This window comes from Hemitrygon akajei, chromosome 17 (genome assembly GCF_048418815.1).
Source record: "Hemitrygon akajei chromosome 17, sHemAka1.3, whole genome shotgun sequence".
In the NCBI taxonomy this organism is placed as follows: Eukaryota; Metazoa; Chordata; class Chondrichthyes; order Myliobatiformes; family Dasyatidae; genus Hemitrygon; species Hemitrygon akajei.
This window is the reverse complement of record NC_133140.1, coordinates 35,583,103-35,609,618: the sequence shown is the minus strand read 5'-3', so window position 1 is coordinate 35,609,618 and position 26,516 is coordinate 35,583,103. Positions and strand designations below refer to the sequence as shown.

Sequence of the window (26,516 nt, the reverse complement as noted above, 5' to 3'; positions counted from 1 at the left end):
ACAATCAGCAACTCCTCTGCCACTGCTATGCTCAACACGAGTGCTGCATCCTCAGCCCGCTACTCCATTCCGCATACACTCAGGGCCGCAGGCCAGATGGTGCTCTAACTCCATCCACAAATTTGTGGATTACACTATCACAGTGGCCAAATCTCAAATAATGATGAGCTGTAATATAGGAAGGAGATAGAGAACCAGATGACATAGTTGTATAACAGCAACCTCAATGTTGGTCGTTGACTTCAGCAAGAGGTGGTACACATTGGTCTGTTTACATCAATGGTGCTGCGGTTCAAAGGGTTGAAAGTTTCAAACTTTCAGGAGTGATCGTCACCAACAGCCTGTTCTGGTCCAACCACTTACATGCCACAGTGCAGAAAATGGACTTGCGCTTCTATTTGCTCAGAAGGCTAAAAAGAACTTAACAATTTTTTTGATGTGCCATAGAAGCGTTAGCTCTACTTTTTTCTATAGATGCTGCCTGGCCCGCTGAGTTCCTGCGGCATTTTGTGTGTGTTGCTTGGGTTTCCAGTATCTGTAGACTTTCTCTTGTTAGTGAAAGAATCCTGTTAGGGTGTGTCACGGCCTGGCCTGTCAACCACTTTCCCAGAGATTGTTAGAAGGTGCAGTTGTGGACACAGTTCAGTGCATCACTGAAACCAATCCATCCTCCATCGACTCACTCCGCACTTGTCGCTGCCTCGGTAAAGCAGCTGATCAATCAGAGCCACACCCACCTCAGGCACTGCCTGGCCCGCTGAGCTCCTCCAGCATTTTGTGCGTGTTGCTTACTTTGTTCTCTGCCTTTCCGTCAGGACGAAGACATAAAAGGCTTGAAATCAAGGCTAGCTTCTATCCTGTTGTTATTAGACTAATGAACTGACCTCTTGCGTGATAACGGGACACTTTACCTCACAACCTATCTCCTTACAGCCATCACCATACTGTCAAGCTGCACTGCACTTTCTCAGTGCTACCTCAATGTGTTGGAATGATCTACATGGATAAATATAACGCAGCATTTCAATAAATCAATTCATTAATTTAAGGTAACTGTTTCCAATCACAAAACGGTCACACATAAATTAAATAAATACTTGTTGCAACAGCAGACCAATCACCATGGACATAAACGGCCGTAGGAAATGAAGGAGCATCTGATTCAGGACGACATGGGGCGCAGAGAGTTGGATGAGGGGTGGGGAAGGATAACGGGGGTGCACATTGTTGGATGAGGGGTGGGGAAGGATAATGGGGGGGTGCAGAGTTGGATGAGGGGTGGGGAAGGATAATAGGGGCCGCATTGTTGGATGAGGGGTGGGGAAGGATAATAGGGGCCGCAGAGTTGGATGAGGGGTGGGGAAGGATAATAGGGGCCGCAGAGTTGGATGAGGGGTGGGGAAGGATAACGGGGGTGCACATTGTTGGATGAGGGGTGGGGAAGGATAATAGGGGCCGCAGAGTTGGATGAGGGGTGGGGAAGGATAACGGGGGTGCACATTGTTGGATGAGGGGTGGGGAAGGATAATAGGGGCCGCAGAGTTGGATGAGGGGTGGGGAAGGATAACGGGGTGCACATTGTTGGATGAGGGGTGGGGAAGGATAACGGGGGTGCACATTGTTGGATGAGGGGTGAGGAAGGATAATAGGGGCCGCAGAGTTGGATGAGAGGTGGGGAAGGACAACAGGGCGCCGCGTCGCGCCGCGCATGCTCAGTGCTTGCTGGTCTGAACAAACCCTAATCTTACCATTGCGCATGCTCTGCCCCTGCCAGCTGTCTCCGAGCGGCAGAGCGCTACGGCGCATGCCTGCTGTGGTGGGGATCAGCTGACTGATCAGGTGGTGTTTGGAGTGATTGTGTCACCGATTCCCGGCACGGTACCGTTTGGTCCGGAGACATGGGCTCTTTCAACGAACTCTACTTTAACGTGGATGACGGTTACCTGGAGGGGTTGGTGAGAGGTTTCAAGGCCGGCATATTGTCGCAGGGCGACTACCTGAACCTGGTGCAGTGTGAGACCTTGGAAGGTGAGAGAGTCAGACTGTCTCCAGGGCCTGTCACTGTGTTGGAGAATGGGGGCTGCCCACACGCCGTCTCTGTGATATTGCGGCGAGAACGATTGCCACAGCTCTCCTTTTCTCTGTCCAGTTCGCGTAAAGCACTACATATTTTCCCTATGTGCGTCGGTTATGTGTTGGTCTCTATCTACCTCGTTCCTCGGCCTCTGAGAAGGCCTGGCTATCTGTCTACCACAGGAACCGGGAATGTAATTTACGCGTAGTTTCCAGTTTGGCATATGACTGTGTTAAAGCTGAAAATACGGTCATTTAGAGTCTATTCTGTTGTTAACATTTTCATTTTAATGGTATTCTCAGTGGTAGGGCAACGTTGGATTGCTTATGTATAGTACCCGAGAGTGGCTTAAAGAAAAATGTTAATTTTCAAATAGTACAGATTTAGGAAGCGATAGGCAGAGAGAAATGAGGTACGAAGTTGATTCAACGATTAGAAATGCAGGAGACATAAAAGTGAAAATGGCCATCTATTTTGCTTATATAATAAAGATTTGTTCTTAAAAATGATTCACAATAATAAAAGCAGAATGACATGAGTAGTCACTGTTTCAGGATTTATTAACGATTTGTAATGAGGTGAGAGAAGAGATGGAAAAATGATTTAAGATGGCATATTGTCACAGTATGACTAACTGAACCTGGTTCAGATTGTGACCAGGGAAAGTGAGACAGTCATTTCTGCTTTTGGGCTTGGCATTTCGGTGGGGAATGAGAAGGTTGGTGTAACATTCTATTCCTAAATCCCTCTGCCCCATAAAATGTTAATTGTACTGCTTATTGAAACTGAAACAGACAAACCTTTTTCCGGCTGTGTAATTTGAATGTTAAATCCTGATCTTTAATGGCAATAATATTTTTCCCCTCTTTATAGTTTAAAAAAAAGCGCCCAGGTTTAAAGGAATAGTGTCTGTTTTAAGAACGTGATTTATTCTGGAATTGTTGTGTTATTGGATTTTTTTCCCCACGAGGTGATGTTAAAATCTTTAGTTACTTGAAATCATAAAAATCTTTGTCTTTTACCAAATAGTTGTATCTTCAAAGTATAACTTGTCTCTGAATGTGAAACTTGCTCTCACTTCCTTTTCTGAAAATAGCAACTGAATTTGTAAATTGTATGTTGTGCTTAAGTGCATTTTATTATGCTTAAGCACAATTAATTTTATTTAAAGGATTTTATCAATATGAATTCTCATTAGTTTTGAATCTGAAATGTTAACTAATGGAGTTTGAAAGGAAATCTGTGGCCACTGTTGTTAGTCATATAGATTAGACTATATGGGGTTCCTTTGTGAATGATGAGAAACTAACTGTTTTGTCACTTTGTTGTCCTCTTTTCATTTGCCATATAAATAGAAAATAGTCGGGACTTGAGATGGGAGGAAGTGAGATTGTGTGTGTTTGGGCCTTTACCAACCTTAGCAGAAACTTGAGTCAGATTGAATCTCCTATATTGTTATGAATGTGGAGTAAAGTTTAGAAATTGAAGGCAGACTATATTGTAGTGGATCAGAATTGGGTTTAACATCACTGTCCTATGTGTGGAATTTGTTCTGTGCAAGCAGTACAGTGAAAAGACAAATTTACTATAAATTGCAAAAAAGGAATAATGAGGTAATGTTTGTGGACTGTTCAGGAATCTAATGGTGGAGGGGATGAATCATTGAGTGTGTTTACTCAGGCTCCTGTCCTTCTCCCTGGTGGTGCTAATATGAAGAAGGCATGTTCTGATGTTGAGGGTCCTTACTGATGAATACCATTGCCTTGAGGCACTGCTTCTTGAAGATGTCGTCCATGGTGGGGATGGTTGTGACCATGATGGCTCTTGAGTTCCCTGTACTGGAGCCTTCATACCAGATGTGATGCAACCATTCAGAATGCTCTGCACTGTCTGTCTATAGAAATCTGCAAGAGTCTTTAACGTGCCAGAGCTCATCACTTCAAATGATGTAGTGCCAGTGACCTGCCTTCTTTGAGATTGTATCATTGTGTTGGGATTAGGATAGATCCTCTGCAATATTGACACCTAGGAACTTGAAACACTCTTTGTACTGTCCACCCCTCAATGAGGACGGGTGCCTGCTCTTCCAACTTCTCCTTCTGAAGTCTCTAATCAATTCCTTAGTCTTGCTGATGTTGAGTGCGAGATTACTATTGCAACACCGCTCAACCAGCTGATCTGCCTTGCCATCTGCAATTTTCACCTGCAGCAGAGATGCCATTTGCAAATTTATAGATGATATTTGAGCCACTCACTCTTGTGTAGAGCAGTGGGCTAAGCATGCATCCTTGTGTGCCTGCGTTGATTCAGTGAGGAGGAAAACCTTTCTGGATTTTCTACAGTTCATGGATGATCAAGGAATGATAGGTGGTTCAGTGTACAATGACTTGGTGTTTTCATACGGCAGGATTAAAACGGTTTAAAAACGTGCTGAGGCTGTAGCCTGTGGTTGATCATTATCCAATATAACCTCAATATTTAACTTCAGGAGTGCAGTAAATCCTTTTTATTGCTTGAACAGGACATTTGAATTGTCTAAAGATTTCCATGTTCAGAAGTTATCAGTTGGCAAATCAATGAAAGTTTGACACTCAATTTATGATATTTGGAAAAAGAATTGATTTTTTCCCGAATTTGGCAATTACTCCTCCCCCCCCCCCCCCCCCCCATTTTCATTCTCCACTTTGTTCACCTTCTGACCCCATCTCGCCTGCCCATCACCACCGCCTGGTTCCCCTCGGCTTTCCCTTTCTTCCATGTTATTAGATTTCTTCTTTAGCCCTTTACCTCTTCCACCCATTACCTCCCAGCTTCCTACTTCTTCCCCTCTCCCTGCCTTATTCTGACTTCTGTCCTGATGACGGATCTCAGCCCAAAATGTCATCTGTTTATTCCCTCCATGGATGCTGCCTGACCTACTGAGTTCTTCCAGCATTGTTCAAGATTTCCAGCAACTGCCAAATTTTTGTGGTGAATTTATTGTTTTGTTTGGCAGGTTAAACATTGATTTTGACAGTTTAGAATGTTGAACATTTTGTCTTGAATGTGATATAAAGGAGTTGCTGATTAATCCAGTGTTAGGAGATTGTGTTAAAAGAAAACTGAAGTTGAAGTGCAAGTGCTTCCGGTTAATTATTATAAGCTGTAGCGGTGTGCTACACGCAGCGCTGCAATAACGACACGGAGTTGGTGAGCTGCAGTTACAAAACAGGTTTATTCAAACTTCGCGGCCTCGCTTTAAAGCCTTCCTCATCCGGCCCTCCCCGGGCGGGAATGCTGCAGGGGGTGCGTATTCACAGTCCAGTCCCACGCGCGGGCTTTTCCCCTTGCTGGTGAAGCAGGCTTGGTGCCCTCTTTGGGACCGGCCTCTTTGTGAGCCGGTTTGAGTGCGCTGGGAAGTGGGTCGCCACATAACCCCCCCCCCAGAACCGGCGATACACCCCCCAATGTCCTCAGTCTGGGTCAGAATCTGTTTGGGAGGTCTGCTCCTGCGTCGCAGTGCCAAAATCTCAACCGGCTGCGCCACGTCCACATGGGCTGGTTTGAGTCGGTCCACCGTGAAAACCTCCTCTTTCCCCCCAATGTCCAGCACGAACGTGGACCCATTGTTTCTGATCACCGTAAACGGCCCCTTGTAGGGCCGCTGTAGCGGTGCCCGATGTCCGCTCCGTCGTACAAAAACGAACTTACAGTTTTGCAGGTCTTTGGGTACGCAGGTCGGTTCTGCCCATGCTGTGAAGTGGGTATGGGGGCCAGGTTACCGAGCCTCTCGCGTAGTCTGCCCAGGACTGCTGCGGGTTCTTCCTCTTGCCCCCTTGGGGCTGGTATGAACTCTCCTGGGACGACCAGCGGTGCGCCGTACACCAACTCGGCCGATGAGGTGTACAGATCCTCTTTGGGCGCCGTGTGGATTCCGAACAGGACCCAGGAAAGCTCGTCCACCCAGTTAGGCCCTTTCAGACGGGCCATGAGAGCTGACTTCAGGTGACGGTGGAAGCGCTCCACCAGTCCGTTCGACTGTGGGTGGTAAGCAGTTGTGTGGTGCAGCTGTGTCCCCAAAAGGCTGGCCATAGCTGACCACAGGCTGGAGGTGAACTGGGCGCCTCTGTCTGAGGTCATGTGGGCCGGTACAACAAAGCGAGATACCCAGGTGGCAATCAGTGCCCGGGCGCAAGATTCGGAAGTGGGGTCGGTGAGCAGGATCGCCTCTGGCCATCTTGTGAATCGGTCCACGATAGTGAGGAGGTGCCGCGCTCCGCGCGACACTGGCAGGGGGCCCAAGATATCTACATGAATGTGGTCGAAACACTGGTGGGTGGGGTGGAACTGCTGCGGCAGAGCTTTGGTTTGCCACTGCACCTTGGCCGTCTGGCAGTGCATGCACATTCTGGCCCATTCACTGACCTGCTTGCGGAGTCTGTGCCAAACGAACCTGTTGGCCACCATCCGGACGGTTGTCCTGATGGAGGGGTGCACTAAGTTGTGAATGGAGTTGAAAATGCGCCGCTGCCAGGCTGCCAGAACGACGGGGCGGGGTTGGCTGGTGGTGACGTCACAGAGTAGGGTCCTCTCACCTGGGCCTACGGGGAGGTCCTGGAGCTGCAAACCGGAGACTGCGGTTCTGTAACTAGGGATCTCCTCGTCTGCCTGCTGCGCCTCCACCAGTGCTTCATAGTCTACCCCCTGGGACAGGGCTTGGATGTTAGGGCGGGAGAGGGCGTCTGCCACGACATTGTCCTTTCCCGAGACATGCCGGACATCCGTCGTGTATTCGGAGATGTAGGACAGATGTCGCTGCTGGCGGGATGACCAGGGGTCGGATGCTTTCGTGAATGCAAAGGTAAGCCGTTTGTGGTTGCCACAAAGCCATACTTAAGCCATAGAGCATGTGAAATTGCTGAATTGTGAGTAAGTAACTCACACTTGAGACCATTGAAATGTGGAATAAATAAGTCAATTTTAATGGGCATTAACTTTTGGCTTTAAGTGTTTGGGAGGGCATTCAATATTTGATTTTGATAGTTTTTTTTACTAGAGATGCAGCATGAAATAAGCCCTTCCTGCCCTTTGAGCCGCACTGTCCAACAACTCCCGATAAACCTGTTTTAACCCTAATCCAGGGCTTCCCATCCTTTTTTATGCCATGGACCCTTACTATTAACGGAAACCCCAGGACGATTTTGCCTACCTGGTATGTATTTGGAGTGTGGGAGGTGTTACGCCTGTGTCCCAACTCTGAGGGGCCGAAGGGTACAAAGTAGCCCCCTCCTTTTTGAGAATCGCAAGATCGCTATTAATTCAGGTCAGGAGACCCAGGAAATGAGAGAAAGACACGCAGAATCCACAAGGGGTTTGGAATGTCCTGGCCCCTCAGCGATACACGGGAAACGGCCATTGTCTCTTGGAGATGGAATTGTATATTGAGCACTGTGCTATTCATCGAAGCCCTCAAGGAATGAGCAACGTGGGCTGGTTGGGGCATCCTCCCAACCTGATTGACATCTGAGACTCCGTGAGTAAGGATAAAAGAGGGTCTGGGGAACAACCCCTTTAGACGCACCAGGAGAAACGCTAGAAATCCCGTGACAGCGTTTAATAGCGACAGCCGGTGGAAGGCCCACGTGTGTCCTTTCCTGTTGCCCGGGATTGAGGCCTTACCACGGAAGACGGCTTAGCTAAAGAAGAGAACACCACTGACGACATTTCGAAGGATCGACATCATAAAAAGGAAAACGGGCAAGTTCTCAAAATCCGTCTCTCTCTCCAACCAAAAGCTGCAGCCTGAATGAACTTGAGTGACTTTTATATTTCCATCGGACAATACATTATCCCCTAGACAACGATAGAGCTATTTCTTGTTGATTATTATTAGTATTGATGGCGTATATTATCTGTATGTTTGCATTGATATTATTTTTGTGTATTTTTATCAATAAATACTGTTAAAAATAGTACCATCAGACTTCAACGGACCTCTCTATCTTTGCTGGTAAGTGACCCAGTTACAGGGTACGTAACAACTTGGGGTTCTCGTCTCGGGATTTGACACCAAATTGGGAGGCCAGTGAATTGGGCTTGTAAGTCCAAACTTGGATCTGGTTACGCGGGTAGCCAGACGGGAAACCAGCAAAGATGGACGTGGGTGAATTTATAGAAAACCCAACTCTGGAGGCGCTAGAGGCGGCCACCAAATCGGAATTGATAAATATGGCGAAGGGACTAAACCTCGCAGAGGTGAGTTTGTCAATGAAAAAGCGGGAGGTGCGAAGGGCCATAACTCAGCATTATATTGGGAAGAATGTGTTTGCAGCTGAGGTATTGGAAAATATCCCTGAAAAGGTACCAGCTAGTGGGACGGCTCAGTTAGAGTTGGAGAGATTAAGGTTGGAACATGAAATTAAATTAAAGCAGCTGGAAGCAGCTGAAAAGGAAAAGGAAAGAGCCGACAAAGAAAGGGAGCATGCGCTCCAGCTAAAGGAGTTAGAGGTGAAAAGGGAGCATGAGCTCCAGCTAAAGGAGTTGGAGGTGAAAAGGGAGCAGGAAAGAGCTGAAAAAGAGCAGGACAGGGCTGAGAAACAAAGAGAGCATGAAATTCAGTTAAAACAGCTGGAAGCAGCTGAAAAAGAGAGGGAAAGAGCCGAGAAGGAAAGGGAGGCAGAGAAACAGAGGCAACATGACTTGGATATGGAGAAGTTAAGGCAGGAGCGAAGAGCTCAAGGGTCAGACCGAGAGGAGCGGTTTAATGTTAGTCGGGAGTTGAGGTTAGTACCTCCGTTCGAGGAGACGGATGTTGATAGTTATTTCTTGCTTTTTGAAAAGGTGGCAGTGAATTAGAAGTGGCCCAAAGAGCAGTGGGTGGCGCTGTTACAAAGTGTGTTAAAAGGGAAGGCACAACGGGCATATGTGGCATTGTCCATGGAGGGGGAAGAGGCGGAGAATTATGCCAAAGTAAAGGAGGCTATTCTCCGGACTTACGAATTGGTACCTGAAGCGTATAGACAAAAGTTCAGAAATTTAAAGAAAGGGTGGAATCAGACGTATACCGAGTTTGCCTATGAGAAAGGTGTACTCTTGGATCATTGGTGTACAGCAGAAATGGTGGAAGAGGATTTTTGGCGTCTCAGGGAGTTAATTATGATTGAGGAATTTAAAGGTTGTGTTTCGGAGGATATTCGGATGTATTTGAATGAGAAGCCGAATAAGTCCATCTCCGAATTTGCTAGGTTCGCAGATGAATATACCCTAACCCACAAGACAAAGTTTTCCTCGAATAAAAGTTACCAGAGAGACCGTGGGAACAATAGAGAAAGCCCGCCGGCTGAGGCAGAGGTCCCGCCGGGAGCTAGTGGTAAGATTGAGGGGGAAAGGCAAGACGGAAAAGGATTTCTGGGCTTGACCTGTTTTAATTGTGGAAAGGGGGGACATATTGCATCCAGGTGCTTTGCTCTGAGGAAGGAGACAGGAAAATGGAAAGCAGCCGTCCCTATAGGATGTGCCGTGGTGATCAGTAAATCGACAAGAGAGCCCCGGGTAGACAGAGTACGAGAAGGGTCTGAGACTTGTATGTCAAACGGAACAGTGTCTGTGAGAGAGGGGGACCCACCAGTTCCCGTGCGGATCTGGAGAGACATGGGAGCTGAACTGTCATTGATTAGCAGTAAGGTACTGGATTTTGGTCGCAAGACGGGAATGGTAGCTGTGAAAGGAATAGGAAAAGGGACGGAAATGGTGCCCTTGCAGAGGATCATTATGAATTGTGAGCTGGTATCTGGACCAGTTGAAATGGGGGTGCGATCAGAATTCCCGAGAACTGACGCGGACGTCCTTCTGGGTAATGATTTAGCCGGTGGTAAGGTTTAGTCAGCAATGAAGCTGACGAGACAGCCGGTGGAGGTCCCGCCCCTAGGTTCCAAGATCTATCCCGCATGCGCGATCACTCGCAGCATGTCGAGAAAGGCAGCTGAGAAAGAAACCAGTTTAAATCCGGCCAGTATCGATTTGGCCGAGACGTTTTTACCGACCCTGTACCACGAGGGTTTAGAGGGTGGTAAAACGAAGAGTGGTAAAGTGAAAGAGAGTAAGGGAGAGGAGGTAGACCTGCCCTTAGCGAGGAGAAAATTTGTAGAGGCACGAAATAAAGATGAGAAACAGATAAAGCTGTTAAAAGGTCCAGGGTTGGACATGGATGATCTGTCTGGTTTGGCAGAACTGTTTGAAGAAGTTGAAAATTCTAAAGGTGTTCCCAATAATGAAATGAGGGCAGTCCTAGATGAAAAGGGTGCCCTTACCTTGAAGAAGTCTGCTGGGGTGGTAGATGAGGTTGTTTCAGCCCACGGGGTTGAGTTTACTCCGGAAGGGAGTTGCCCAGAGAGTAGCTGGGAGGATCAGGGGAATTTAGAATTTGAACAGGGTATGGGTGTTGAAAGCCTGGAAGAGGCAAATGTCCCGTTTGAGTGTGTTCAAGATGTGGATGCACGTGGTACTGAACCTAGTAATGGAGCTCAGAAAAAGTCTGAGGTATTTGATTCAGTTGAAAAGGAATGCAGTCCCTGTGGGTCAGATGGACTTGGTTCAGTGAAGAAAGGGTTAACCTTGGTAATAGTGGGAAGTGAGAGTTCCCAGGTGTTTGTGCTCGAAGGTGTGTTAAAAGTTAGTGAGGAGATAACAGGTGGTGAGGTGAATATTATTATTGAACGAAAAGGGAAAAGTGTAGTTTCCAAATCGAATGAAAAAAATTTAAATTCTGAATTGATGTCAAACGCAGCAACCAGGCTACCGAGACAATGGCTTGGTACCGCGGTGCCTGTGACTCAATTACAGATTGAGTTGGAAGGTAAAGGGGCCCCACACGCTATTGTTATTCCAGAGTGTGGTGTGAAACCGCAGAATTCGAAATGCTGTTTGAACAAAGAAGGATCGCTGGCATTGAGACCTAATCGCCTGAAGGGTCCTGAAGAGAAAACTAGCAACTTGCGTAAAATTAAAGAATTGTGTGGAAATTCGGGAAATGGTCTAAGTTTGGAACACATTGTTGATAAAATAACTCCTATGAAAGGAGCGGGCGAAAGCCTATTTCGCCAGGGTGCACAAGCTCACCACGTGGGAATTAACCGGAAAAGAGGTGAGGGTTAATGGGACGCCATTTTTAAATAGCAGAAGCCGGTTTTACGGGATTTTGACAAAGCATGTGAATAATAAAGACAACCCCCATGGAAGCCTGACTGTTAAGTTTGAAAGTAACATAAAGATTAGTATTTGCATGAACTTTTGTAGTATACACGTAAGCTAAGATCACAACTCTTCAGTTTTTGTTTGCTAAAGAAAATAAGAAATTAAAATAGGTGGTTATTAAATTGGAGTCTGATGCTTCAAGACTTTAGTAAGGTACAAGATGTTAAGATATTAAAGGAAGTGACAATGTAATCGGTAACTGTTTAGATGCTGAATTGAATGTATAACTGTATTACTCTGTAGAGAAAAAAAAACTTTTGTATTGTGTTAGATTCTAAAATCCTGTAAGACTCTGTATTACTTCGTTTTTACCAATGATAAAAACGCGTTGAAGAAAGGGGGTGTTACGCCTGTGCCCCAACTCTGAGGGGCCGAAGGGTACAAAGTAGCCCCCTCCTTTTTGAGAATCGCAAGATCGCTATTAATTCAGGTCAGGAGACCCAGGAAATGAGAGAGAGACACGCAGAATCCACAAGGGGTTTGGAATGTCCTGGCCCCTCAGCGATACAAAGCCACGGGAAACAGCCATTGTCTCTTGGAGACGGAATTGTATATTGAGCACTGTGCTATTCATCGAAGCCCTCAAGGAATGAGCAACGTGGGCTGGTTGGGGGATGGCATCCTCCCAACCTGATTGACATCTGAGACCCCGTAGAGTAAGGATAAAAGAGGGTCTGGGGAACAACCCCTTTAGACGCACCAGGAGAAACGCTAGAAATCCCGTGACAGCGTTTAATAGCGACAGCCGGTGGAAGGCCCACGTGTGTCCTTTCCTGTTGCCCGGGATTGAGGCCTTACCACGGAAGACGGCTTAGCTAAAGAAGAGAACACCACTGACGACATTTCGAAGGATCAACATCATAAAAAGGAAAACGGGCAAGTTCTCAAAATCCGTCTCTCTCTCCAACCAAAAGCTGCAGCCTGAATGAACTTGAGTGACTTTTATATTTCCATCGGACAATACATTATCCCCTAGACAATGATAGAGCTATTTCTTGTTGATTATTATTATACCCGCACTTTTAGATTTAGTATTGACGACGTATATTATCTGTATGTTTGCATTGATATTATTTTTGTGTATTTTTATCAATAAATACTGTTAAAAATAGTACCATCAGACTTCAACGGACCTCTCTATCTTTGCTGGTAAGTGACCCAGTTACGGGGTACGTAACAGAGGAAACAGGAGAATCTGGAGAAAGTCTGCACACTCCACGGGGAGGATGTAGAGAGACTCCTTACAGAGGATGCCAGAATTGAACCCCCCCCCCCCCCCGAGCATTAAGGGCATCTCTCTGGGAAACTTTCAAATGTCCTAAAAATAAAACTTGTATGTTTCAATTTGATTTTTTTTAAACAGTGCATTAATTCTTAAATTCTTCACCTTAATACAGAACTTACAAGGATCTGTGTGTTTCGTTGCAGTGTTTTTTTTAATATAGCATAAATGATTATTGGGACTGAGTGGTAAAATTTTGTTTTACTGTTTGTAAAATGGATGTACTTGTTCTTTAAAAAAAAAAACATCTTTTCAATAAATGGAAGGAATGTCCATCACAAGATGGGAGCAAAATGTAGTGAGTACAATGATGTCTGTAGACAGTATCTGGCAATGAAACCAGTCTTTAATGTATTTATCAGTGTTTGGCATCCCAAGGAGCAGCTTTTGCAGTGATCTTGAATTATTTATTTTGTTTTGTCAGTTACATTGACAGACATCAGTTAAGATATTTAACTGAAAATGCCATTCTTGAAAGGTCAAGAATTCCATACAAACCCAAGTTAAAACAATGTGTTACTTCAAACATTGTGATGCAGTGTTTACATTTTGCAAGTGAAATTGTGCAGAGAGGTTATACTGACAGGTGTCCCCCGTTTTTCGAGCATTCGCTTTACGACAACTCGCTGTTACGAAAGACCTACATTAGTACCTGTTTTTGCTAACCAAAGATGATTTTCACTTTTACGAAAAAAAGACGTCCGCTTTATACGTGTGTTTACCCCGAGAAAGACTATAATGACCGTGAAGCCTTGTGCAGGCAGTTGTTTGCACATGCGTGTACATGTGTATGCATGTGCATGCGTAAGCGTGTGCGTGCCAATTTTTTTTTCTCCAAATCGATTTTGGCTCGCTGTCTTCCCGATATTGTTAACTGAAACTACACCGTACCTACAACATTTCTACTTTATATAGGATGTATATTTATCATATCATTCCTGCTTTTACTATATATTAGTGTTATTTTAGGTTTTATGTGTTATTTGGTTTGATTTGGTAGGTTATTTTTTGGGTCTGGGAAAGCTCAAAACTTTTTCCCATATAAATTAGTGGTAATTGCTTCTTCGCTTTACGGCATTTCGGCTTTCAAACGGTTTCATAGGAACGCTCTACCTTCGGACAGCGGGGGACACCTGTACCAGAAGCTCAATTTGAATGCTGGTACAGTGGGTTCCAGTTAATTGGGTCAGTTACTTATTTGGACCAAATCTTACTAATCCAGAAAGTAGTTGATATTCCCGTCATTTATGTGGGACATGTTGCCTGTTAACTGGGCAGGAGGCCATTGCTGAACAGTTCCTTACTAGCATGAGACATGTTTACATCATGTGGCCATCAGACATTACACTGTTTTTGGATCAAACAGTTTTAAATAGAATCAGCTGCATGTGCTTGTGTTCAAACACAAGTGATTTTGTTGTCACTGATAGTTGGCAACGAATAAGCAGTAAGCCAATTCTGACCCGTTTTGCTCCCTGTGGTTTCAAGCATTTCGGCTGGGAGATGCCAGAAACGGTCGAGAGTGGTAATGAGATGATTTTATTGCAAGTGAGGAACTGTGAAGAATTTGAAGGTATTGTAATATTCAAGATGATTGTCAATGAAAATGAAGATTTGGAGGATGCAGTCATCAAAAACATTAAATGAAGGCAGTCCATTATCTGCACTAGGTGTCTGCTGATTTTGTTTATTTAGTCTGTCAAAAGAACACTGAATTCCTCCGATAACTATTAAGAACTAATAAAGTTTCATTGTACTGTAGTAGTATTGAGTTGTGTCTACTGGTAGGTGAGACAGAACTAGGGGACATAGTCTCAAGACTTGGGGGAGTAGATTTAGGATGAAGATGAGGAGGAACTGCTTTTCCCAGAGAGTGGAGAATCTGTGAAATTCTCTGCCCAATGAAGCAGGAGAGGCTACCTCAGTAAATATATTTAAGATAAGATTGGATAGATTTTTGCATAGTAGGGGAATTGAGGGTTATGGGCAAAAGGCAAGTAGGTGGAGATGAGTCCATGGCCAGATCAGCTAATATCTTGTTGAATGGCAGAGCAGGCTCAACGGGCCAGATGGCCGACTCCTGCTTAATGTTCTTGTGCTGCTATTCAGCGCACAGGAAGAGGTGTAGATAATAGCAATGTTGAGAAACAGTGAGAGCTGCAGTGGCACTTACAATTACATCAAGTTCAAGCTGAGAGCACTGAAAGCCCTTGAAAACTAATATTGGTAATCTAAATGAAAATAAGCATGTGACATTCATGTTGAATATTTCTTTGCCCTAAAGGCAGAGAATTGAATGTCAGTGCACCCAGTGACACCAATGTTAAGAGCAGACACTTGAAAAATAAATGTCTGTGTCTGTTAATGGGGACAAAAGTTGTACTAAAGAGTGACAAATCCACAAGACAAACTAGATTTCATCTGAGTTTCAAAGGAGGTAACTGAGTATCTTGACCTAACTATAATCTCTTGAATCAGAAACTTGGAAATGGCATAATTTCTGACAACGATCTTTTCCGATGTCTAATGTATCATCAACTAAAGTCCATTCCATTTCCTATATTTCTGCAAGTGAATAGTTTCTGTACCTGGAAGCAGTGTTTGGGTCCTCAGATGATGGGAAAAGAAAGGTTAATAGGATAGGTGGAGCCACAAGAGACTGCAGGTGCTGTTTGATCCATTCAGTTCCTCCAGCACACTGTCTATTTGTTGCTGTAAGTAGGATAGGTTTTGCCCCTCCAATTGCATATAAAGTTATTGTAAGAGGGAGAGTCATTGTTCTTGGAAATTGGAGAGTAAACCAGGAAATTGGCAGAGCTGATGTCCCTTTGTAATGCCAAAAGGAGATGGCTGGAAATGTAATCTTGCTGAAAGTGGTGGAGGTTGTGGAGGATAATCCATTTTGTGGAGGCCTGTGGAAAGTGAAGAGCAAAGGGAGCCGTGTCTTTGCTTTGACGATGAAATGCAGAATATAGACCAGAAGCATTTGAGAGCACTGCCAGCAATGGTGGAAGGGAAGCTGATTTAAGGAAAATTAAATTGTCTGCACAGATGGGATAGTTGGCAAGCTGTGCAAACGGATTGGGGTCTTTGCAGGAAGTTGCATAGGTCCAAGTGTAATCAAGGTAGGTTTGGGAGTCTGAGCGCCAACAGATATTGGCCACTAACTCTTCCCTACGTTGAGGCAGAGAAATTGAAAAGGGTAAGGAATAACAACTGATCATGTGTGAGTGTGTCCAGTGTGCAAAAGTAAAGAAACTTTCATGTTCTTTGAGAGCGGGGTGAAGTGTCAATGTGGCCATTAATGTAGTCCATTCTTAGATTAATGAAAGGGATGTTTTTCTAGAAACATTTTATTAGATGAAATTTTGTAAATCAAAAAGCCTGAAGTGAGTTAGTACCTTAGAGGTGATTTTAGTATATTTGTGCGGGTGTAGAGTGCTGCCCTATTTGTTCAAATTAAAATTTGCTCTCTGTTAACCAGACATTTTGTGTAATACCTCATCACATCAGACTAGCCTCAAAGTGAAACCCAACTCAATGTCGGTGGTTGTGAATTGTGTACACTTCCACTGATTACATTACTACACTGCTCTTCTCTTCCCCCTCCCCCACACCCCAAGAATCAAATCCGCCATTGGGAGCCTGTCTAGAGCCCGGACGAGCCAGCCGGCTCTTGTTCTATGTTCCACGGCTGGAGGAACAGCAGATGCTCTTGGCTCGTCAAGGGGTGAGTTGACTCACTCATAGTCACGTTGTGATGCTGGGGACAGGATGCTCCAACTCTTGATGGGCCGGTTTAAGACTAACTACTGAAATACGTTCAGGTTTGCCTCCCTTATCTATAAGTGTTTTCACCCCATTCCAAAACATGGAATGGACTATCGTAAGGATGTATAAGGGGATATTAGTGTGCATCATGGTGGCTGAGAACAAACAAGGTGGAATGTAGGTCAACAGGAATGCTATCCGCCATGATGTGAGGTAGGAATAGCTGAAAAGGAATTCAGTTTACTGAGGGTAGAACACTGTTGAGAGGATGACCAGGAATGAAGTCATCTGGCATTTGTAACAGCTGACTGTATACCAACTCAGCTGTGGACGACCGCATGTCCTCTTTTGGAGCTGTTCTGAGCCCCAGCAGAACCCATGGGAGATCATGCCAACACTCATCCATCAGGGAAGCCCTCAGAGCAGCCTTTAAGGAGCAGTGAAATTGCTCATACAGGCCATTGGACTGTGGGTGATGAGCTGTGGTGTGATGTGGCCTAACACTGAGGTTCTGGGCCATTGCAGACCAGAGGTCCAATATAAATTGGGGCCCACAGTCAGAGGAAGTAATAGATGGGGTGCCAAACTGCACAACCCAGATGCTGATGAACGCCTGACCCAGGTCTGCAACCATTGTCAATGCAAGAGGGGCAACCTCTGGCCACCTGGTAAGAAGGTGTGTGGAACTGAGGGAAGGGGGAAGAGGATCAATAAGGTCTACATTGATATGGTTAAACTATCTCTCAAAAGGTCCCAAACATGTTTAAATTTTGCCCGCTGGCACTCCACACAGGCTGCAGTCCAATCACACTCATCCTTTCTAAGGCCATGCCACACAAAGTTTAGTGCAGCCAGTTTCTGGAAGCAAGAGGCCATGTATGGAGTTAACAACTCTATTTTGCGGTCACTATGGGGCGAGGGCAACTGGTTGAGACATCACACAGGAGGGAAACCCCAGCTTCCTCAAATATTAGCCAACTGCAGGCTTGTGATTGTTGATTGGTAAGCCTGGATCTGGGTCAGTAGCTTGGTCAGCGGCTCTGCTGGCATCGTTGGCCCCAATCTGTACGGCCTCAGTGGCTGGCCGTGAGAAACATTTGGCCACGGCATTATTTTTCACTTTGATATGTTGTATATCAGTTGTGAACTCGGGTATGTAGGCCAGGTGGCATTGCTGCTGTGTACACCGAGGCTCTGATATTTTGGTCATTGTGTGCACAAGGGCTTTGTGATCAATGAACACTGTGAAATGGTGACCTGCTGGAAGAAATTGAAAACGGCAGAAGGCCAGATAGACTGAGAAGTTCATGGGCAAACGCATTGTACTTCCTTTCAGCGAGACAGAGCTGTTGGCTGAAGATGGTGAGCAGCTGCCACTTGCTCCAACCAACTGTTCGTGCACAGCAGAGTCTGAAGCGTCAGCAGTAATGGCCACGGGTGCATTGGGGAGTGGGTACACCAGTAGGGTCAAGTTGGAACGAACTTGTTTGGTATCATCAAATGCCCTGGTCATGTTCACTGACCAGTCAAGCATGTGATTAGGGGTATTGCCTTTAAGTGCACTATTCAGGGGGACCATAAATTCAGCTTGCAGATTGAAATTCACCATACCTAAAAACTCCTGTAGTTTTTTAGTAGTGTGGGGCAGTGGGAAATCCATAATAGCGGCTACCTTTGAACGGAGGAGTTTCACACGTTCTACAGAGATGCGATGGCTGAGAAAGTCGGTTGTTGACAACCCAAACTGGCACTTAGCAGGGTTAATAATCAATTGGCGTTTGCTTAAGCGCTCAAGGTGTGTGGAGATGAGATGCGTGTTCGGATTTGGACCCTGGGCAAATGTATGTCATCCAGGTAAACTAAAAGAAAATCTAAGTCTTTTAATACAGCATCCATCAGTGTTGCAAGGTCTGTGCTGCCTTTTTTTCCCAGCCCAAATGACGTGCAAAAACTCCAAGGCCAAACAATTATCACAGCTGTTTTTGGGGATGTCCCCCAAGCACAGGCATCTGATGGTAGCCCCTAACTAGATTGACTTTGGGGAAAAAAAATAACTTTCTGGCTAAACGTGCCAAAAAGTCTTGTATATGTGGGACTGGGTAACAATAGGGGGTGCTGTCCTTGTTTAAGTGTCATTAATTGCCACATGGGTGGTAGCCACCATCGAATTTGGGGACCATAGGCCAGGGTGAAGCCCAGGTGCTATTTGACTGGCATACAATTCAGAGTCTTTTCACGTTGGCAAACTCAACCTTCGTAGTTGCCAGCTTTTCTGGGTCTAGTCCACGCACATGGCCATGGACTAGCTGACCAGTTGTGGAAATGTGGTTCTCGACCAAATGTTTTGTTACTGTAGTGGAGAATGTGGGCTTGGTGAGATTTGGGAATTCGCCCTGCAGTCAAATAAACTCATGGTGGTGCATGGCTTGACAGTTGTTGTGGGGAACTTACTGGGGGAGCAGGGTAACAACCCAAAGACTTTGACAGCCACAAGCCAGCAGTTCTTAAGATGGACTAACATCCTTGGGCACACAGGAAATCTGCACTGAGCATATGTCTAGCCACCTTGGCCAGGACAAATTCCCATGTGTAACTGAAGCAGAGCGTCACCTGTCGTGTCCCGTAAATCTGGATCCTGCTGCCGTAAGGGTTTTGTTGCTCTGTATCTTTTCATCAATAGGCGATGCTGGTGGCAGTCATTTGAGCACCCGTGTCACACAGGAAGTACCCACCCTCAATGAACAGCAGATGACCCTGGCAGCTGGAACCCACAACGTTCAGACCTCTGATGCCACTGTCGAAGCTGCAAGGTAGTCAGCAGTTCCTAGCGTTCTTACCAAAGGGAGCCTGTTAACAAACACAGAACTTTCCTCGTCTGTTTAGCAGCCACAGACGTCCTTGTGTTGGGAGCCTTGCTGACTGGGTTTATTGAGGTGGATAAAGGAGGAGGACTGATACTCTACTGCCTGACTCTCAGCCACTTTAGCAAGCTCCCTATAGTCCTTCACAGGTGGATTAGTGAAGGCTATACGAACACGATCAGGTATTTACAGCATAAAGTGTTCTTTTAAAAAAAACACAAGGATGGTGATTTCCCAGGACAGAGAGCAAGTGGTCCATTAGCTCTGAAGGCTTAGCATCGCCAGTACTGGGCAAGGAGAGCAACTGTTTGGCCAGCTCAGACTCCGATAGTCCAAGAGTCTGTAGAAGGTGAGTTTTCAGTGATTCGTGTTTACGTGGGTGTTCTAGTAGACACACCTCTCTGCAGCCATAGAGTTGCTGAGTAATGCTACAACGTAGTAGAACTTGGTGGTGTTGGTGGTGATCTCTTGCAGTGTGAATTGAGCCTCTGCCTGTATGAACCAAGCAACAGCATTTTGCTCCCAAAACTCCAACGGTTTCAAAGTGATTACGTTGGTCAACAAGTTCGATAACTCTGCATTGGTGATCATGATCTCTAGGACAATCCCAGAGGCGTTTTCTGTTTAAGAAAAGCATGTAACAACTCGTGTATTGTACTCCAAACACTGAACACAAAGTGCGGTAAAAACACTTTACGTAATTAAAGCATCACGTCAGACTAGCCTCCTGGAGTGAAACCCTGCTCAGTGTCGGCGATTGTGAATTATGTACGTGTCCACCTGGATGATTTTGCTTATGGTTTTCACACACTAGTTAGAACTGGGTGGTCCATTGTTAGACTCTGAGTCTGGAGTGACTATCTCCTGACTTAAATGAGGTCAGATCGGGAGATGAAGACTTAATGCTCAGTGGTGGGATCATGAGGGAGATGTGAAATAGTGTCCAGAATGTTAATATTCAGGCTTTTGAGGTAGTAGGTTCCTCATGTGTTTGAGGCTGATCCTTAGTGGTTGCAGATAAAGTGGGCAACATCAGTAGGGGCAGTGGAAATTGTTAGATGCTGCATATCGCTCCAGCAGATACAAGTGGGCAGTTCAAGAGGGTGAGGGGCATGAGTGAATCAGAATTCTGAAGATGAAGTAAAGGGTATGAAGAAATGGCCAAGAAGTTAAAGGTGCCAGATGAGGGATTCAGTGGCGTGCTGAGCTCAGATTTCATTGAGATATGGGTCAAGTGTGGGGGTGATCATGAAAGCTGAATGCTGTGCTGAAGGTACATTCTTTGGAGATCAGAGCGACAATCGGAAGGAATGGTGAATAGGAGAGGAGACTGGATGATGGGATCTGTAGCAAAAGTGTACTCCTGGACGATCTCAACGGGGTGGTAGAGTAGAGCCGCCTCAGCTCTAGTGATCCAGGTTTGATCCTGGCCTTGGCTGCTATTTGTGTGAAGTTTGCATGTTTTCTTTGACTGCGTTTCACCTGGAAGCTCTTGTTTCCTCCCACATTCTAAATGTGCCGGTAGGTTAATTGTGCTACAGTAATTTGCCCCATAATGTAGCTAAATGCTAAAAGAATCAATGGGAAGTTGGTGGGTATATGGAAGAAAATGTTAGTGAAATAAGAGGAAGTAATACTGGTGGAATATTTCTGCTGACAGCCTGTATGGGCCAAATGGGAGCTCTGTTGCAAACAGGAAGAAAAATGGAGCCAAGAACGTGAAGGGAAACTGCGGGAATTCTTGAATTGCAGAACTGTTGAAGTTTGCCAATGTAGATAACTGGAAAGAAGGAAGCACATACCAGCAAAGTAGAAAAGGAGTCTATGACAGCTTCAAGATAATGAATCAGTGCATTTAGGGAGAGGAATTGAGTGATTGCATGTATTTATGTGTGGCATTGAGTTTTGGTTTCTTAAGGTTATTTTAGCCGGGTGTAGTTGGAATAAGCTCCCATTACCTATTGAAATGCCTCCAATGGCTTGTGTCTCGAATAGCCTCTGACAACCACATTCAGCTAGCTCCTGGCCTTCATGTGTGGCTTAGCTACTAAGCCCAGCGGAGCAGTTTCTACTGACAGGACAAGGAACAAAGGCAGGTTACTGGAACCTTAAAAACCAGTTGCTTCGGACAGATGGGGCTCATCAGCCATGGTTGGCAGCTCATCTGGAAGAAGGAGAACTCTGATCGTAAACCTCTGCTGCCTTGCAGCTACACCCATGCATGGGGAAAGCTTCTGGAGTAAATCTGAAGAAAAATCTGAAGCTTGGAGTCCCTAGGGCAGTCCTACATTGATTTCAACACTGACTGGCAACTCCTGTGATGCTGCTGGTACCAAACTGCCTTTCTCTGCCATTCCGTTGGGTTCATCAGATGCATGGAGAAGGGAAGCCCAATGCTTGGGCAACAGCTTGCTCGCCATATTGTACTGCCCTGGCTTGTGTATCACGTAGACACGAAGGATGCAATGTCTGTGGTTCACCCTGACTACTGGAGGGCTTCAATATTGTTTTGCCCTTCAACAGGTTTATTTTATTTTTTATTAATTTTTAATGAGTTTTTACAATGCAACAAAACAATAAAAACAGGTTTATACAGTGCAAAACAAACATATCAAAAGTACAGTTGATGACAATTAAGAAAATCACCCATAGTAGAATCGTGTAAAGTTAGTTACCACCCCACCCTCCCACTACCCAGCTCCAAGCCAACCTTACAATATACAAAAAAATTAATCAGAACTATATCACCACAGAGCTGTATTTATAAAAAGGGACATTGCCTACTACCTAATCTATAATAAGTTTACACATTTAAAAAAAAAACATAAATCATCTCTCCACCTAAGAAGGACTGCACTAAGAAGGTTTATTAACCTTCTAGAACAAGGGTTTCCAATCTTTTTTTGTGTCATGGACCTCTCCCATTAACTGAGGAGTCTGTGGATCCCGGGTTAGGAACCCCTGTTCTGGAAGTACAGCTATCTAATCCTAAAGATTTCATCTGAAGCATGCTTTCCTTTTCACTTCACACTCTGAGCATTATAAATTATAAGCCGACCATGGCTAGGGCTGGTTCTGAACCACTCACAGGATGACGTTCTCCTACACAATGGTTGGAACACCTTCAGGGAGCAAGTCCCGTCGAGTGGACCTGCAGAAAGCTTAGCAGCAGGCACAGCCACGCTTTGGGCTAAACTGACTGTCTTAACAAGTCCTGGATTTGAATGCATCTGAGTAGCTCAAAAATGTTGAGAAACCATCAACAATCTAGGAAATAAATTTGTGAGATTATTACATTCTAAATAATATTTTTGTTTACCTGTGTTCCTATTTTTGAATATTTAAAATTTGTTCCCAAAATAATCTAAATTACCTTATGATTACCATAATTCTTCACATTCCTGTCCATCTAAATCAATAAACACACCCTCCCTTTATCAGCTAGCTTTTGAGGGGCATTGCAGAGAGTTCACATTTCAACATTGGAGTAGAGTAGAGGAGTTTTCAGCAAGAGAGGACCAGCAAATGAAAGGCCGAGGTAGAGTGCATGTGGAGAGAGGATGTTTCCAATAGTGGGAGAGCCAAGGACCGGAGCCTCAGAGTAGAAGGACATTGCTTTAGAGCAGAGATGAGGTGGAATCTTCAACTGGTGGTGTATCTGTGGAGTTCATTGCCACAGATGGTTGTGGAGGCCAAGAAATTGTATGTATTTAAAGCAGAGGTTGCTCGATTCTTGGTTAATACAGGGAGAAGGCAGGAGAATGGGGTTGATCATAAGTCAGCCATGATCAAATGGTGCAACAGACTAAATGGATTGAATGGCCTAATAGTTATGGTCTTGGTAATCTTGTCGAAACGTATCTGAGTTGTCTTGTAGGGGTAACTCTGGTTAATTCTCCCTCTCTGATTCTTTGTAGGGTTAGTGCCAGAATAGATTCCTATGCACAGACTCAATTCAGTGTGTATAAATATCTAGTCCCATCAAGTTGCGAATGATGATTACAACAGACTAAGATGAGATGCTCAAATTTTAATCTCTGCTAGGTCTATCTTCCATTATAACATTGGGGAATTCGAGGGGACACATACCAGTCCTCACTAAGAGAACAGTAGAATTTTCATGTTCCTGGATCCCAGAGGATCTGTTCTGGGCCTAACATATTGATGCAATTACAAAGAAGGCATAACAATGGCTATATTTTTAGGAGCTTGAGGAGATTTGGTGTGTCACCAAAAACACTTGCAAATTTCTACAGTTGTACCGTGGAGAGCATTCTAACTGGTTGCATTACTGCCTGGTATGGAGGGGTCACTGCACAGGATCAGAAAAAGCTATAGAAAGTTGCATACTCAGCCAGCTCGATCATGGGCACCAGCCTCCCCCACAATGAGGACACCTTCCAAAGTTGATGCTTCAGTAAGGACCCTCATCACCCAGGACATGTCGCGGAAGAACACAGAACGTTGGGAGCAGCAGGTTAGCTGCCGGGGGTTGCATACCTAGAGAGCTGCGCCTTTTTGGTGCAGACTGTCCGGGCGCAGAGCTCAGAAAAAGCAACGCATAGACTTTTAAGATCGTAAGTCAGTGAGTTATTTGTAATGTCTCCCCTCTCACTGTGAAACGGGGACACCTCATTTTCTCTTATTAGAGAGAGAGCCAGTGGTATGTCAACTTACCGGGTGAACAAGTAGTTTTTGGGGTACTAAGTCTGTGTCTTTATTGAGGCTTTGCTGCACGTTTGAGTGCTTGGTATAGGGTGCTGATGCTTTTTTGCGGATGGGGGGGGTTGTTGCCTTGCTGTTGCTTGTGTGTGGGGGGGAGCTGTGGGCCCTTTGGGGTTCTGACATTTAACTGTCATTCTTTCTTTGGAGCACTCCTGTTTTTGTGGATGTTTGCAAAGAAAAAGAATTTCAGGATGTATATTGTATACATTTCTCTGACATTAAATGTACCTATTGAACCTACCTATTCTCATTGTTATTATCATGGAGGAGGTCCAGGAGTCTGACAACACACTCAATGTTTTAGGAACAGCTTCTTCTGTTCCACCATCAGATTTCTGAATGGACAATGAACCCATGTACGCTACCTCACTTTTTTCCCTCTTTTTGCACCTATTTTAATTTTTCTATATAGCAATCTAGATTTTTTATTTATTGCGCTGTACTGTCACAAAACCAATTTCACAACAATGACCTGTGATATTAAAACTGATTCTGATTCAGTACCTTCAATCTCAAATCATTATCAATAACTACTTTAATGTTGTATATGGGCTGAGATTTTAAGACTTCATAAAATTTTAAGATCGCATCAGGACCCTGCTTTATAGATCAGGTTTCCCATTGCATTTTCCACAGAGGGCAGAGGCAAAGTGACTGTCCCTTTCTGAAGATTTATGGAGCATAATGAAGCTCCTTTTAGTAAATGGGAACCGGCACAGAAATGCTTTAATGGAATAGTGATGCAAAACTCTGTGGGCAGTGTTAATAAAACAGCACAAAGTCTGGTGGAAAAGAAATGGGCTGACTATTATGCTGTGCAATATCCACTGAAAAGGAGTGACTGTCTCCAGACTGACACCTTCTGCACGTAGGAACTGCTTGTGCTCAGCTAGGTCTGGGCATGACACATCTACATACCACCAAAGGAAAAACACTTTGAAGTTCATTGCAATAGTCTCCTGGAAAGAAGCCCTCCAATCAAAATTGAGATCCAGAAAGACACTGAACACTTCATGCCTTTGTGAAGAAGCATTTGAAGGAATGACCTGCTTCTCAAGTGGCCTCAACTATCCTCCATGAGACTCTTGGAATCATTAAGGCAGCCTAAAGAGGAGGAAGTGTGCAGCACAAATAAAGTAGCAGGCACATGTTGGAAATCACTGACTGACTGCAGGCATCAATAAATTAGCATTTTTATGATCTCTCAGCTTCTCCCAAATCTGTGTTTGATTTGTGATTTGCCAAGTAAGAGGGAAATCAATTGAAGTGGAAGTGATAAATATACCCTGGATGTACAGTTATTATCATTAATCTTTGCAAACTTGAAGGAAAATGCGATGCCCAGAATCAGCCAGGTTTATTATTGTGGGCATGACAAGTGGACGCTTAAGTTCACATAGTTTCAAATACTGGAAAATTGCATATTTCAAGTTCAAGTTTATTGTCATCTGATTGTACCTATTTACAACCAAACAAAACAATGTTCTTCTGGACCACAGTGCACCCGTACAACATGTATCACACAGCACCAAAACCGAAATAATGTACAAGTTCATAAAATATAGTTCGAAATGCATGTAAAGTGCAGCACAAGTAAAGAGTACATTTAACAGCTTCCTGTCCTAGTGATGAGACATCAGTTGTGGCAGGGTATTCATTCGTCTCACTACCTGAAGGAAGAAGCTGTTATCCATTCTGGGAGTCCTAGTCCTGATGCTTCTGTACCTCCTTCCTGACAGTATTGGGTCAGAGAGATTGCGGGATGGGTGGTAGGGATTCTCAACAATGCTTTGGGACCTTTGTCTGCAACGCTCCCAGTAAATGTCACAAGTGGGTGGGGGAGGGAGTGAGAACTATGATCCATTCATTTACTGCCTTGCAGCTTCTGTACCACACAATGATGCAGCCAGACAGGACACTCTCGATGGTGCTCCGGTAGAAAGCGGGGAGCCTTGCACGACTCAACCTCCTCAAAGTGTGGAAACTGCTGTGCCACCTTGACTAGTGAGCAGGTGCTGTGGGTCCAGGTTAACGTCGACCAAGTTAGATTTCTTGGTGGACATTATGCATTTATCCAAGACAGTTCAGGTACACGTGTCTGTTCCTGGGCAAAACACCCACAGAATGCTGGAGTCAGGTTCCATCAGCGGCATCTATGGATGGAAATCAACAGTTGATGTTTCAGGCTGAGACCTCTCAATTTGGATTAAATTGTGGTGCCAGAAAAGTAGGTTTTTCTTATTGAAATGGATGTGCAGTGGATCATTTTGGTAATTTGAGAAAGCATTTTGTTATTCAAAGATATGCATTCTGCTGCTAAAATTCAGTGAGTTCCAACGTAAATTGCAGATACACTATCCTGCCTCTAGAGGTCAGGAATAGTGCAGTTCAGTATCAAAGTTGGACAGTAATAGATGGTTTTATGCAGTATGATTGCTTTATGTCTTGCAGTAAGTGATTAGTATTTCTTTATAAATGAATATCATTTTATCAACACTGCTTGATCTTTGGTATGTATGGAATTGAGACTGTACATTTTTGAGGGACTGTTTCAATGTTGAAAGCACTGCTT

The 26,516-nt window shown here is 44.7% G+C and overlaps 1 protein-coding gene across 1 annotated transcript in view; it reads left to right on the top strand.

The window, feature by feature from the left end:
* Positions 1-1,805: 1,805 nt before the first annotated feature.
* Positions 1,806-26,516, top strand: part of LOC140740597 (V-type proton ATPase subunit d 1) — a 51,657-nt gene continuing 26,946 nt past the window's right edge. Inside the window, exon 1 of the mRNA XM_073069888.1 lies at positions 1,806-2,028. Coding sequence (XP_072925989.1) covers positions 1,899-2,028 — 130 coding nt within the window. The 5' untranslated portion in view covers positions 1,806-1,898. The remainder of the gene's footprint in view (positions 2,029-26,516) is intronic.